The sequence below is a fragment of the Electrophorus electricus genome, chromosome 13, assembly GCF_041902795.1.
Source record: "Electrophorus electricus isolate QZ-2024a chromosome 13, ASM4190279v1, whole genome shotgun sequence".
Classification (NCBI taxonomy): domain Eukaryota; kingdom Metazoa; phylum Chordata; class Actinopteri; order Gymnotiformes; family Gymnotidae; genus Electrophorus; species Electrophorus electricus.
In genome coordinates, this window is record NC_137509.1 from 5797720 (window position 1) to 5811998 (window position 14279).

Genomic DNA, 14279 nt, shown 5'->3' on the forward strand with positions numbered 1-14279 from the left:
GATAAGTGAAAATATAATATGTAAATGTAGACAAGATCTGGTGGGTTACACACTGTAAAAAAACTCAGCAACACCCCCGCCCTCCCCAGAACTTATGTTCTGAGAAAATTAAATGTATGTTTTTGTTTGCCTTTTTTGCTTGTGTTTTTCTCTGTAGTTATTAGTGAATGAGGAACCAGCAATAAATAAAAAAGAGCATAAAACAAAGGAAAGAAATTGAAAAAATGCATGTGCATTTACAGGTCATACTTCAAGACCACATACAGAAGTTAAGAATCACTGACTAAGAAGTTTTACTGTGTCAGAACGGTGCGTGTGAGAGAGAGAGTTCACTCTGTGTCTTGCTGCGCTACAGTCTTTCCACAGTCCAGCTTCCTAAAGCAGGTGAACAGGTTATATAAACAGAGTATCAATGGAGGCCATCTATTCTAACAAGAACATTAAGAAGCATGTAACGAGGGCAAATGGAGATGGTGAATTTTCCTATGGTACGATGCATTTTTTTTTGTTTTTCACAGAAATGAGAAGCTTGTATAGGTTGTGTAGTTACTGTAGTTTATTGAGTGTTGCCAGTGATCTGCATGTCTAAGGTGCTCATAGTCTGCAGTTTGCATTGTTTTTGGTATTGCTGCGTCTCCCTCCATCTAGGTGTTTACGTTATCTGTAATTTGTTGATTAGTAAACAGGAAGTAAAACATAGGACAGTGTAAGTGATATATCTTTTTTTTTTTGTACAGTGTTGTTCGCAAGTTGCAAATGAGACAATATAGCTAATAGTCCATTAACTGGAAGAAACTGTTGATTAATTTTTAAAAGGTTTCAGGGTGATATTTTAATCTCAGCACACTGTGGTCTGGTGAAATGAAATAAAGCATCACACAAGGTAGACATTTTTTACATTTAATTTCAGTAAGTTTCCACCAGTCAGTTTTTTTTTTCATTTCAACACTGCAATGCTTTTTGGAGACTTATTCACACACAACGGCATTTAAATTCATTCTCTCTCTCTCTCTCTCTCTCTCTCTCTCTCTCTCTCTCTCTCTCTCTCTCTCTCTTTTTCATGTGGCAAGGGAATTCCAAATCTGATGACATCGTATACTATGAAGTCCGCTTCAAATCAAAATCAAATCAAAATAGAGGTGAGTGCAATAAGCATCTACAGTTTTTGTCCACCATACAAACCTTTAGTTTTGTGGTAGCCAGGTATAAGAATCACCTTAGGTGATACTGTAAAAGTGCATAACTGATGTTCTGAAAGACTGCAGGATTAATGTATGAATTAATCCAAGACTATCTAATGTTTAACTTCTGCTGCAGCAAAGGAGGAGGAGGTCATCTACTCCAATGTGGACTTCGCTAATCCGTGTGAGTCTGTATGAGAATTTAAATAGTTTATCTCAGCTCACGTGTATTTTGTTTCATCTTCTGTAATTAGCTTCATCCAGGACTCATGCTGGTGTAAATACATGTATGTACACACTCAATGACCACTTCATTAGAAACACCTACCTTGCACCTGCATCCACTTTATACTCAGGTTGTATATATATAAAAAAAAAAAAGTACTATTTTGAATTGATCCTCCTAATATGTATTGAAAGTCTAAATATGATTTATGAATATGAAATATGCATATTATTGTGGCATCTGAGTTTGATTTCATTGCATGAGAATATGATTTTACTTGGAATGATTGATTCTGAAATTGTGAGCAGTTTTGTATGAATTATTGTGAATTTTGGGGTTTGTGTTTATAGTGTTGAGAAAATGGTTTAGTGTTTAAGGAAATGCATCTTAAAATCTGGAGAAAAACTAATAAGAAGCTGCACAGTTGTCATTCACTAATCACGTATGTGGAAGCTTTAGATTTAATTAGAGTGTACTGTTAATATTTTGAATAAATTCTACTGGGGTAAATTATTGCTATTTTTCTAATAGAGAAAACCCACTACAGTCTACAGGTTCTAAATAGTATACCATTACCCCTTCTCCTATAATATCTGCAACTACAGTGTTTGTCATGCTGATCTGAGCTTCAGACCATGTAGAACTTTAGAAAACATTATTTAAAAACACCAGCAAAAGCTTGGGTGACAAATGACTGTTACTAAAAAGTCATTTTAGTGACTAATAAAGGGATTTGAATCTGGAACATACATTCAATGTTTGTTTGTTTTTTTTGTTAAATAATGCACCCAAAATCATTTTGGTCCTAGCAGCTGGTCTTAGTGCATCTCACCTGCCTGGACCAAATGTCACTGATGACCCATCATCAGAGGCAAGGTCAAAGGTCATCAACACTGCACAGGTTAAAGAGAGACTTATAGAGAGACTGTTGCTGGTTTCTCTGTGTGTTCTTCTCTTTTCTGTGGCCCTCGTCATTGGAGTGCTCTGTGAGTCACAAATCAAATGCTTATACATTAATAATAAATTATAACTTTTCACTGGCTAAATTAATATTGTTGTTATTAATTGTTATAAATTGTTTTTATCATCATTTATTGCTTAAGATCATGGTTGGGTTAACATGCTGGGCCATTATGAACTGATGTTGTTATTGTTTTTCCCTCCTTGTTGTTAATTAAGTAGACAGTAGATTTCTTTTCTTTCTCAGATGGTTTTGGAAAGCTGTCCCATGAAGAATCTGAGAAGCAGTTGAACTTTTTCAGAGGTCGCTGCACATGACGCCAAAGTCAGTCCACTAATCAAAACTATTTCACACACACATGATGTATGAAATAAGAGCTGGAAATGCAATCTTCTGTATCTTATTAATTTACTAATTTTGTCATTCCTTCATTGGTTCAAACAAAGCTCAGGGGTAATCGGGGGCTTCTGGTGGTGACAGGGATTACTGATTTTTAACACCAACACCAGTATGTATAAAGAAACTGAATGACTAAAAGACTTGTCACTTTTCAATCTGATGTCGGTTTAGATAATTACGAGAAGATCTTAAGGAGTTACAATTTAAGTGAAAAGATTCTCTCAGGTAAGATTTTTTTAATAAGCAGACATATATAGTGTGGAATTATACAGTGTTGACTGAGGAGTTAACTTAGTGTTAGTTGTCATTAATTTGACATTCATATTAACATGGTGACATCATCTTTATTTTCCAGAAAGAAACAGCAGTATTGAGCAGCTGCAGGCAGAAAAGAAAAACCTGACCAGTGAACTTCAAAGTGAGATCCAGATTTACCTCTAGAAATATTAAACCTCAAAAACAGAATAAGTGGCTGACTAATCTGCACCTCCACACTAGTAGGTTGATGATAGTTTTGTCTTACATTTCAGGAACAAAGGACACTCTGGATGAGAGAGAGAGAATCTACCAAACAGAGAAGGAAAAGTTAGCAAATGAACTCAAAGGTAAATACAAATCTTAGCTTGAATCAGAGCTTGATGTTTGTATTTGTAAAATACAGTACCTGTGTTTATATCTTATAAATGTACAAAGTCTCCCTGATAATGTACACTGTTTTGCTTACATTTTTATGAACAAACCCAGCTGTCATTTTAATGTCTCATGATTTCTCCTTATGAGTCCTCGGAGACCCACAGTAACTCAAGACACAGGGGTCAAGTGTTTATTTAGGAGAGATAGAGAATGTGTGTGTGTGTGTGTGTGTGTGTGTGTGTGTGTGTGTGTGTGTGTGTGTGTGTGTGTGTGTGTGTGTGTGTTTGTGTGTGTCAGTGCTGATTTTACAACCCCTGGATGAATGCGAGATCATTCAATGTGCAGTTCAGTAGTTTCAATTTCCACAAAGATGTCCTTATTCAGTAGATTTTCAGGGGAACAGAGGAGAATCAGTTGGAGCCTGTTATGAAACAATACACAAATGTGCTAAAGAGCCATCTTTTTCAGTGTATGATCATATGATCATGATTGACACCCAAAACCTGGAAAAAGAAAATGAGCATCTGTCTGTTTGTGAGACTAGTTTGGTCAATCAGCTCTCTGGTGATTATTATATTCTAATAGTGAAGACATAACTTTATTTCTAAGATTTTTATTGGAGAATAAAAGACAGACAGACAAGATGTGTGCTGGATTAATCTGTGCATCTTGGTTTCAACTTCCATTTTTGTACTGGAATACACGACACGACATTTGGTGATTGTCACCAGTTCAGGGGAGCAGGTATGATGATGTCTAAATGTGATAGCTGTGACAATAAAATACTCACTGAAATGCAGAAAGGTTATGTTCTGCAAGGGAGTTCTACTGAAATGGTCTGACTGATGCTGTGGTGGAGGGAGAATGGCGCTGGTTAGATGGCACAAAAGAGACACGGAGGTTAGTCCATGACAGACACCACTGAAAATTCCTGTTCATTTCGAGGTCACATGATCATATCATGGTAGATCACTACACATTTAGTTTACATGCTTTTAACAAAATGGCACACAGTTGTAATAGTGATTTGTTTATTTTGTTCCCTTGACAACCAGGTACTGGGCTGGAAATGAGCCTGATGACTGGAAAGGAAGTTAAAATGCTCACCCTGAAGGAGAAGACTGTGCTGCAATAACTCAGCTCTGCCATTTATCTTTTACTGGATGCATTCTGTAGATAGCAAGAAGAAAGCAAGAAACTCAAGCGTGTCTGTGAGGCCAAAGCAGGAATGTAAAACAGAGATAGTAGATAGTAGAGATTGTAATTATGGCAATAACATAAGGTGTAGGGAAGTCAAATCTCAGGCTGAATTTTCCTTGTATTTGTTTGTGTCCTGCTTAGGTATTTCTTTGTTTGTTTAAATATTTTAGCATTGCTTCATTTTTATATCTCTGTATTGTGACAAGCCCTTTGGTCATCAATGAGTATAGGCTTATTGATGATGCAAGAAGTCATCTTTAGCTCATTATTTAGTAGCAGTAATAGCTCAGTGGTTACGGTACTTGACTTGTAATCAGAAGGTTGCTGGCTCAAGACCTGCCACTGTCGGGCCCCTCAGCAAGGCCATTAATGCTCAAGTTATACCCAGTCATAAGTGTAAGTTGCTTTGGATAAAGGTGTCAGGTAAATGTAGTAGCTTCAGTCTCAAAGTGAGCAGGATGCTTTAAGAAATAGTGGGTAGTACTGAAATGCCTTAGATTGCTTCTGTAACACTTTATTTTATTGGTGGAGATGCTTTGAAATTAGAGCACTGTAAAGTGAAACATTGGTTCTAGAGTTTGGCTGTATTTATTCACAACTTTGAGACAAAGTGGAGGGTTATTCAAGGTAAAGCTTCATCCAGAGTGTTTTAGCATACAGGTGTAATTTACGTTTGCTAAATTATAATTATTACAGTTGTAAACAATAAACATCATAATCTGCAGAGGGTGTAACAAATATATTTTATTTTAACATCCAATAGTCATGAAATATTATGATAGCTTAAATTCAGATGGATAAACCCTTTTATAATTTAAACAGCACTGTATGTGTTTACTACTTGTGTGTATGTCCTGAACAAGCAAATGTAAACAGTGATATCAGTGATGTCTTTGAATAAATTATTGAATAAATTGAATAAAATCTTTCCTTTGCCCGTAAATCACTGCACTGGTCAATAGTGTACTGTATTCAAGAATGTTATTGTAAGGGCAGTCCTGTAGATGGCACTGTGTTACATTATTTAACTGATGAGATGTATTAAAAACAATTGTATTTTCAGGGTAGAGATACTAAGAACACTTTTCTCTCACTCTTTCGAGGCCACTCTGACTGGATGAGGAGCAAGAGAACAGCTTGACAGAGCACTCTCCATCAAACACTTTCTAACAATCTGCTTTTCTGAGAAAGATCTCACAAGGTAAACTGGGAATTGAGGGAGACCCTCCAAAGGCTTATAAATGAGGAAAGATCGGAAAGTTGCATAGTGTCACCTGGTGTCCTAAAATATGCATGACGATACATTCAGCAGATTTTTTTCAAGAAATGGAAATAATCGCATCAAACATTATTTTAAAGTGATGTGCTAAATGGTAAGTTGTTTGGGAAGTGTAGAGCATGCTTTTGAACAAGTGTTAGTGATCCATTAGACTCTGGAGCCTAATATCAGAGAATTATGAAGACTGTTTCCCCTTCCTCAGTCATGTGAGTACACTGTGGTCTGCAGAAGCAAGCTGTGGGTCAGAAGATGTATAAAATTTACTCAGGGTGGGTCTTGTTAAAAATGGGTGTGTTCTGAAAGCTTTGAATCGTTAAGATCATCCTGACTGTTAAAGACAGTCACTTCACTAATACAGTGGTTTTTAGAGACTTGATCATCATTTTTCTTTATACATGTGATGAGTGTCACTGATTTCTGTTCCTTTTTCACCTGCTTTTTTCTAAAATGGCACCATTTTAGCTAACTTACCTGTCACTCATTATGTCTTCATAGCATGTAAGTAAACATGTTCACTGTAGTTATTGTTACATCCCTGTACGTATTGCTTGATCTCTCTCTCTCTCTCAGCACAGTGCCCTGTGAAAGCAGGCTTGCATCACACTGGCTATTTCAGGGAAGTAGATGGAAGTGCTGATTTGTAGGCCATACCGGTGACTTGCTATTTCATTGACTCTGGGAGATGTCATCAGCAGTGAAGGCCTTGGGCATCCTCGTACTGTGTACTGGTGTTCTGATCCTGTACCTCCGTAGACTGTGTGTAATTTGTACAGTCTCAGTCTGTTAAGTCATGGAGGTGTAATGAGCAGTTTCGTGGTTATTATACAAAGTTTGTGTGATTACAAAAGAGGACCCAGGTGCTAGAGGTGTAGTGGTGGATGTCATCCCCTTCATTGTTCTCTTGTTTCCTGGTTTGTGTGGAGGGTATGGAGGGAATAAAAGCAATGTGATTTTCTTTTCTTTACCAGGGAGGTTAGGCATAAAAATATCTAGATGATGTTTTGTTTATTATTTTGGCATTGGCCCACACTGATGATTGTGCCTAGGTTTTATTGTGTGTAAATGTTTGATGAAATAATGTGCCCTAACATCTCTGACAGTTGCTTCTATTGTGCTCTTTTGTTCATTTACACTGAAGCAATTATGGCCAATAGCCTTCATTATAAGAGATTAAGCTTTGCATACAGTATGGTAGAAATGCATTGACAATGTTTACTGAATTGAATATAATATTGAATATAATATTGAGAGAGTATGCATAAACAGAGGCTTTATCTTTTAACCATTATATCCTTTTAAACCATGAACAATTGACCTGCATATGACCCACATCAAAAATAGGAGTGTGTGGCCTGAATCTGCTCTTGCAAAGATGGAGAAATTCAAAGATCCTCACCATTCAGAAAAAAAACAGTCTTTGAGGTTGTATCAGATTATTAAGTTATATCAGATATAAAGAATGCCTGGAAACAGAAAAACCGTGTCATTCAAACAGACTAATTTACTTCAGCTACCTTACCTTACTAATTTAACTCTTACTTTAATAATGATTCCACAAAAATTAAATGAAGCATGTGGAGTATAAATACAGAGTAACAAGGGCTAAACAAGACCTAGGTGTAACGATGCCGCTGGCCCAAGTGCCGAGGGGCGTGGAGCAGGACACACAGACTCCCTCGATATTATGAAACATTTATTAACATAGAACACGAATGACAATGGTGGCACTCACACAACATTAACAACAGACATGACTTATACATTTAGCTAAACACTTGCTACAGTAACATTTAACAATGACTACACACGTTTACATATATCAGCGAACAAACAATGGCCAACACGATGCACACACTAACAGAGGTTTTAATATACAGACAACACAAGACGTTAAACCCCGTGCAGGTGCTTGCTGTCAAGGAGAGCGTGGCTACAAATAGGGTGAACCCCCCCCTGCACACGGCAGGCCATACCACGTGACTCGTGGGGGGGGGGGGGGTCGTGAGACACTAGGTGAAGAACATTAAGGGCAGGGAGCACAGATACATCACAAGAAAATGGAACAAAAACAAAAACCAGATGGGACAGATGACTATATATCCTTTAAATGTATAATTCTTAAGTTAAAAGTAAACCCAAATATTATCAGATCAAACACTGATTTTTTAATACTTTGTTTATTATTTATCTTCTTCCATACAGCATTGTTACAGTATACACAGACATGACTGGATTGATTAGTTTCAGTGGCATAGCAAGAAAATGGTCTGTGAGACCAATTAAACTGACATTCAGACATCCATGACATTCAGAGACAATGAAAGCCTAGAAAAATAAAAGGTGTACCAATTTGGTCAGTCAGCTCGCTGGTGAGATCATATTCCAGTAGTGAAGATATAACTTTATTTCTTAGACTTTCACTGCAGAATTAGAGAGAGACAAGGCTGGAGTGCTGGATTAATCTGTGCATCTTGCTTTCCACTTCCATTTCTACATTGGGAAGAGTTTTACTGGAATAGACTGAAACTGATGCAGCCAAAGCCAGAAATTTCTGCTCTCTTCTACAGGCACAAGGATGTCACTTTGACCTCCACTTCCTAATTTTACATTCAAATGCTTTGCTAAATATCAAAACTCTTTCATATAGCATCAGTACTGTAGGAAAGAATATATTACTTACGGTTAGTTGTTTATTTATGTTCACTATATAACTCATGTTTGTTAGACTGTTTTAATGTTAGCAACCTGACATTCAAATGCACTGATATACTGGTGTCATCCTGATTTTTCAGAGATGAACAGGAGCATTAAGCAGCTGCAGGAAGAAAAGAAAAACCTGACCAGTGAACTTCAAAGTGAGATCCAGATTTACCTCTATAGTTTCAATCTCAACTAGAAAACTACAAAAATTAATTCAACAGAAAAGATGGCCTTCATGAAATTATTGATTGCATAAGAAGAAGAATCCTTAATTATTTTAGTTTTGATATATCGCAACAACTTACAGACATGCAAAAGCACTGTTATTCAGCCACACATATACAAACTGTAATTGAGCCACAAATATAAATTCAGTGATTGAGCCACATATAGAGAGACAGTGAGTGAGTGCTTGGGCCAAGTAGACAAACACTACTTAATGTTGCCAGTTACACAGTGAACCATGACTCAAGTAGGGGTCAGCACTGGACATGCTCCCGGACCCAGGACTCGGTGATGGTACAGGGCAGGTGGTCCTGGACACAGGGTACAGTGGGACCAAGGCCCCTGTGACCAGAGCTCCATGTCGTCGGACAAGTTCATCAAGAACTGGGCTCCCATAATCGTCCCCTTTAGTGAGATTCACTGTATCTGTGAGTAGGTTGATTATTCAGTGATGTGGCATGCAAAGGCAAGAAAATTAGGAAATATATTAGAAATTTGTAGAGTATTTGGTTAAGATACCATGGCAAATGTGGAGAAACGCACTCTCACAGTTTGCTATTGTAGGTTAGCTAGTGTTAGCAACATTAGAAAATCAAATGTGGTCAGATGTCATACTTCTATGAAGTTCAGATGTATTTTGAGAATTATATATTTAAACCATCGTCAGAAACAATGCTTTGGCTGATACAGCTCTGAGCAGTACAGCAATCACAAGGAACTCGGACTGCAGTGACGTCATTACATGAAAATGAGCGGCTCCCTGTAACCAGTTTTTACTGTTTTAAGATAATGAAAATATTTCAATTTTAATCATTTTATTATAGAATTTCAAATCAATTTTAATAATTTTAACAAAAGCAATGTAATTTGGCTAAAAAAACTTAACTTTAACAAATTTATAATGCTAACTTTGTTACACCAGCTGAAAAAAATACAGAATGTTTTTACCATGTGAAAGTTAAATGAGAATTTTGTCACTGTAGCTGCATTTGCAAATTTTACTTTCAGTGTTCACATTTCATGAGAAAATAATAAGTGAAATATCACAGTGACAAGATGTTCCACTCTTGTGGAATTCTGAGATGTCATTTTGAGTCTGAGGTTAGAGTTTCAGGAAATGCTAATGCTAAACATTGTATGTCGGAGCAAGAGAGTAAGCAGAGCTCCTCGGTTCTCCGGAATTGCTGGATGAATAAACACATTAATTCAGTGAGAGTTTATTAATAGAAGACTTTCACAACAGGCAAGTTCTCAAAACAGCTTTACATTAATCAACTCTAGACACCTAGTGAAGCTGAAGGTGAGCGTCTCAATATTAGTGACCATGCCGGTCTAAGCACTGCACTGCAAACCCTCAGTAGAAAGCTAAGCATCCCCTCAGAGGCCTGACCATGTTGGTCAACTGCACAGATGAAGAATGGAGGCTGAATGAACCAGATACTGAGAACTATTCAGAGCAACAGGCTGCAGCATGAAAAAAGGCTAAACCACTTGACAATATATGTAATATACATTATATGTAATATATGTAAGTCACTCTGGATTAGAGAATTGACAAAATGCTGAAAAAGTAACAAGTAAACATAGACAAGGTCTGTTTAGAGGGATTCACAGTGTAAAAATAGGAACTCATATGGGAAAATTAAATGTATCTTTGTTTTTCTTTTTGTCTCAGCAGTTATTTGTGAGAGAGGAACCAGAGATAAATAAAAAAGAACAAAAAAGGAAAGAACTGAAAAAGAATTTGCATGTCCATTTACAGGTCATATCTCTCACAAGATCTTATACAGAAGTTAAGAATTACTAAGAAGTGTTGCTGTATCAGAATCAGAACTGTGTGAGAGAAAGTGCTGCATACAGTACAGTCCTTCAACAGTCCATCTTTCTAAAACAGGTTAACAGGTTATAAAATCAGAGCATCAATGGAGGCCATCTATTCCAACAAGAACATTAAGAAGCATGTGACGAGGGCAACTGGAGATGGTGAATTTTCTGATGGTAAGAAGCATATTTTATGTTTGTCTGTTACGGAACAGAAATGAGAACATTGTATGGGTTCTGTAGTTACTGTAGTTTATTGAGTTTTGCTACTGATTGTATTTCTAAGGTGCTTAGTCCGTAAATTTCTTTTTTTTTTTTTTTTTTTTGTAATGATAGTAATGGGACGCTCGAAAATAGGAGTTTATGAAGCGCATACGTTTCAAAACATTACTGCGGGGTGTGTTTTTACGCCTTTACGCACCGGCAGTGTTTTTATCCCTTTACGCACCGCCAGTTTTAATTCAAATGTCATGTTATCGTAGTTAACCGATACTTCAGAGTATTAACACGCCACTGAAATCTGCTGCTTCCATCTGTGATTGACACATTGTAAGGTTTAGCAGGGATGAGGTGAGAGGCAGGATGCAAATGCAGTTCTTTATAACACCGAGAGAATTAACAAGCAACCCGGGAAGCTAAAATGGAGACTAAAACTGATGCATGAGGGACACACTAAGGCAAACCAAAACATGAATAAAACAAAAGGCAAGGAAAATATATCGACAGAGAAAATGACAAAAGGCTGATTAACAAAACATCAACTGCACAGAAGTAGGTTGGATTCAGGAATTAACCAGTAACATGGAAAACTAGATGGCGATATCAAATCTACCCAAAACCAAACAAACTAAAATAACCAACAACGTGGGAAACACAGGGCTTAAATACATGATCTAAGGGATGCTAAACAAGACATAGGTGCAAATCATGACGGGCAGAGAAAATGAAACCAAGGCATGGAACAACAAGGAAGTAAAGGAAAACAAGGGCACGACAGGGAAACCAAGGAGACGTGGACGCCAGTCATGACAGAACACCCCACTCAAAAGCGCGCAACACCTGGGCATGCAAAAAAAAAAAAAAAAGATCCACCAAAACCAAAAACAGGACTAGGACACCAACAGAAACAGACAGACCTAGAATGAGAACAGTATGAGGCAAACAATATGTACTGAGGACTGGACATGACACAGAAGACCCAAATGGATTAAGGACTGGCCAAGAGACACAAAAACAGGAAAAAGCACAAACAGGGACAAAGATGGACATGCTCAAGGGTACAGGGTGTGAAACAGACACAGGAACTGGATCAAGCTGGATGGTGTTCTGGGGAAGCTTGGATGTTGTTGCTGTGATGCCCCAGAAAATTTATGTTAATCGCAGCTGGAAGAAGCCTTCCACAGTCCTTGGTTCCTGAGCTATGAATGTGAGAATTATGTCAGCCCACTCTAGTGCTTTTCCCCTGAGAAGTGTTTTCATGAACAATACCTTAACCAGCTCTGGGGAGTTAGGGCAGGTCAGGTACTGAAACTATATGCAGCATTGCATAATAAGTCTCCTAACTGAAGTTTCCTCCCCATCACTCACTAGGAGTTGCCATCATTGAAGAAAGAACCAAAAGCTTCCCAGCCCTAAGAGTAGAAAGAAGAACTTTAAGATAAACCAACTCCTCTCCTGGGACTAAGCCAGTGTCCCTTGTAGCATCGAGTGAAGGCTGAACTGGTGAGGCTGCAATATGTTGCAATTCGGCAAGGCCTTCCTGCTGCATCCTTGTTTTTTTTGGGTTGGTTATTCTGTAACGTTTAGCAGGGACAAGGCGAGAGGCAGGATGCAAATGCAGGAGTTCTTTATTAGAGCGAGATAATTACAAACAACATGGGAGGATAAAATGGAGACCAAAACAGATGCATAGCATGAGGGACACACTAAAGCAAACCCAAACATGATTAAAACAAAAGGCAAGCAAAGATAGACAGAAAAAATGAGAAAAGGCTGAATAACAAAGCATCAACTACACAGAAGTATAATCGTGGGCAAAAGTTTTGCGATTGACACAAAGTTTGGTTTCACAACGTTTACTGCCTCAGTTTTTTTTTTTTAGATCCTTTTGTCAGATGTTTATATGGTGTAGTGAAGTACAATTATAAGCATTTTCATATGTTGTTTAACTTTATATTGACAAATACATCCAGTTTAAGCAAATACGTAATATTTACAGTGTTGACCCTTCTTTTTTTTAAGTCTTCTGCAATTTGCCTTGGCATGCTGGATATCAGCTTTTGGGCTGGATATCAGCTTCTTCACTGATGGCAACCCATTCTTGCCTAATAAGTGCTTGGATTTCATCACAGTTTCTGTGTTTTTGTTTGTCCACCTTCTTTTCGAGGATTGACCATAGGTTCTCAATGGGATTGAGATCTGGGGAGTTTCCTGGCCATGGACCCAAAATGTCAATGTTTTGTTCACCAAGCCACTTGGTTATCACTTTTGCCTTGTCACATGGTGCTCCATCATGCAATAAAAAGCATTGTTCATCACCAAATTGCTACTGGATCATTGGGAAGAGTTGCTCTTGGAGGAAGTTTTGATACCATTCCTTATTCATGGCAGTGTTTTTAGGCAAAATTTGAACAAACCCACTCCAAACCAAAAGTGGGTTTGATTTGTGTCAGTCTCAAAACTTTTGGCCAAAACTGTACTGTAGGTTAGTTTCAGAAATTAACCAAAAGTTCAAAAATAGTTCTAACACATCCCACTTCTTCCAGAGTTTTTTTTTTTTTTGTGTGTGTGTGTGTGTATGTGTGTGAGAGAGAGAGAGAGCGAGAGAGAGAGAGAGAGAGAGAGAGAGAGAGAGAGAGAGAAGAGATAGAAGTAATTAATACATCAACTTTAAAAATTAAACAAATGTGACAGAATGAAAGGATTACATAGGTTAAGCTGTTCTGTGGCATGGAATCATTTCCAAATCTTCAAATATGATGCAGTATCTTTGACAGACTTTCATATAACAGTAACACATCATCTATGCTTAACCATTTGAGGTGCTCCTGCAGTTTTAGAGGGAGTAAAACCCCCACCGTAACAGCGCATCCTGGACAGCTCTAACACAAAACAGCTCCGACACAAAACAAAATGAGTGGTATCTTGTATACACTTGCAAAAAGTATGTGAGTTTGCAATATAATTTCCCTGAGAACAAATTTTTATCTAATGCTGAGGACAGAGGGGCTTTTAGCAGCCTTTTAGCAGCCTTTCATCCTCAACAGTGCAGAATAAATAATCATTTTCCTAAAAATAATTTGCTGTATTCCCAACCGAATTTGCAGTTACATGACCACAGTCACAGTGTCTATCATATTTAGCTTTTAAATTGATTCTTTAGGTTGAGCCACCCAACATACAGTCTTCTTGATAATAAATACCTTAATAATAACTTTCTTCCCATCTTGAAACAAGACACGTTTTCTTCCATTCATTTTATTCACTTATATTTTTAATAATGAGTAACATTATTATTATTATTATTATTATTATTATTATTATTATTATTATTATTAATAATAATAATGTATTATATTTGTATGATGCTTTTCAGTGACCCAAAGATGCTTACAATATTCAGTAAATAAAAGAAAACCTAGACATATAAAACAA

General features: G+C 37.3%; 2 protein-coding genes across 5 annotated transcripts in view; both read left to right on the forward strand.

Annotated features, from left to right (window-relative positions):
- Positions 1–345: 345 nt before the first annotated feature.
- LOC145643575 (uncharacterized) lies at positions 346–5553 on the forward strand. Of its 4 annotated transcripts, none has more exons than XR_014116048.1 (9): positions 346–488; positions 1071–1139; positions 1318–1365; positions 2220–2393; positions 2615–2671; positions 3123–3185; positions 3298–3372; positions 4220–4300; positions 4456–5553. XR_014116048.1 is itself a non-coding variant. In XM_081695323.1 (8 exons), the coding sequence occupies exons 1-8, from the start codon at positions 413–415 to the stop codon at positions 4533–4535; spliced, it is 642 nt and encodes a 213-aa protein (XP_081551449.1). In that variant the 5' UTR covers positions 346–412; the 3' UTR covers positions 4536–5550. The 4 variants fall into 4 exon arrangements, 2 of the variants coding, with proteins under 2 accessions (XP_081551449.1, XP_081551450.1); XR_014116047.1 differs by having other exon boundaries at positions 4201–4300; positions 4456–4523; XM_081695323.1 differs by lacking the exon at positions 4220–4300 and having other exon boundaries at positions 4456–5550.
- Positions 5554–10536: 4983 nt separating this feature from the next.
- The window catches only part of LOC118240133 (uncharacterized), a 49829-nt gene continuing 46086 nt past the window's right edge, over positions 10537–14279 (forward strand). Inside the window, exon 1 of the mRNA XM_081694752.1 lies at positions 10537–10802. Within this exon, the coding sequence (XP_081550878.1) occupies positions 10727–10802 (76 nt within the window). The 5' untranslated portion in view covers positions 10537–10726. The remainder of the gene's footprint in view (positions 10803–14279) is intronic.

What these genes read in the sequence shown, in the direction of transcription:
- LOC145643575 (XM_081695323.1), top strand. Translation starts at nt 413, where the DNA reads ATGGAGGCCATCTATTCTAACAAGAACATTAAGAAGCATGTAACGAGG. An exon ending in AAAATCAAATCAAAATAGAG is followed by an intron (nt 1,140 to 1,317) that starts GTGAGTGCAATA and finishes CTTCTGCTGCAG; the next exon opens with CAAAGGAGGAGGAGGTCATC. An exon ending in GTTAGCAAATGAACTCAAAG is followed by an intron (nt 3,373 to 4,455) that starts GTAAATACAAAT and finishes CTTGACAACCAG; the next exon opens with GTACTGGGCTGGAAATGAGC.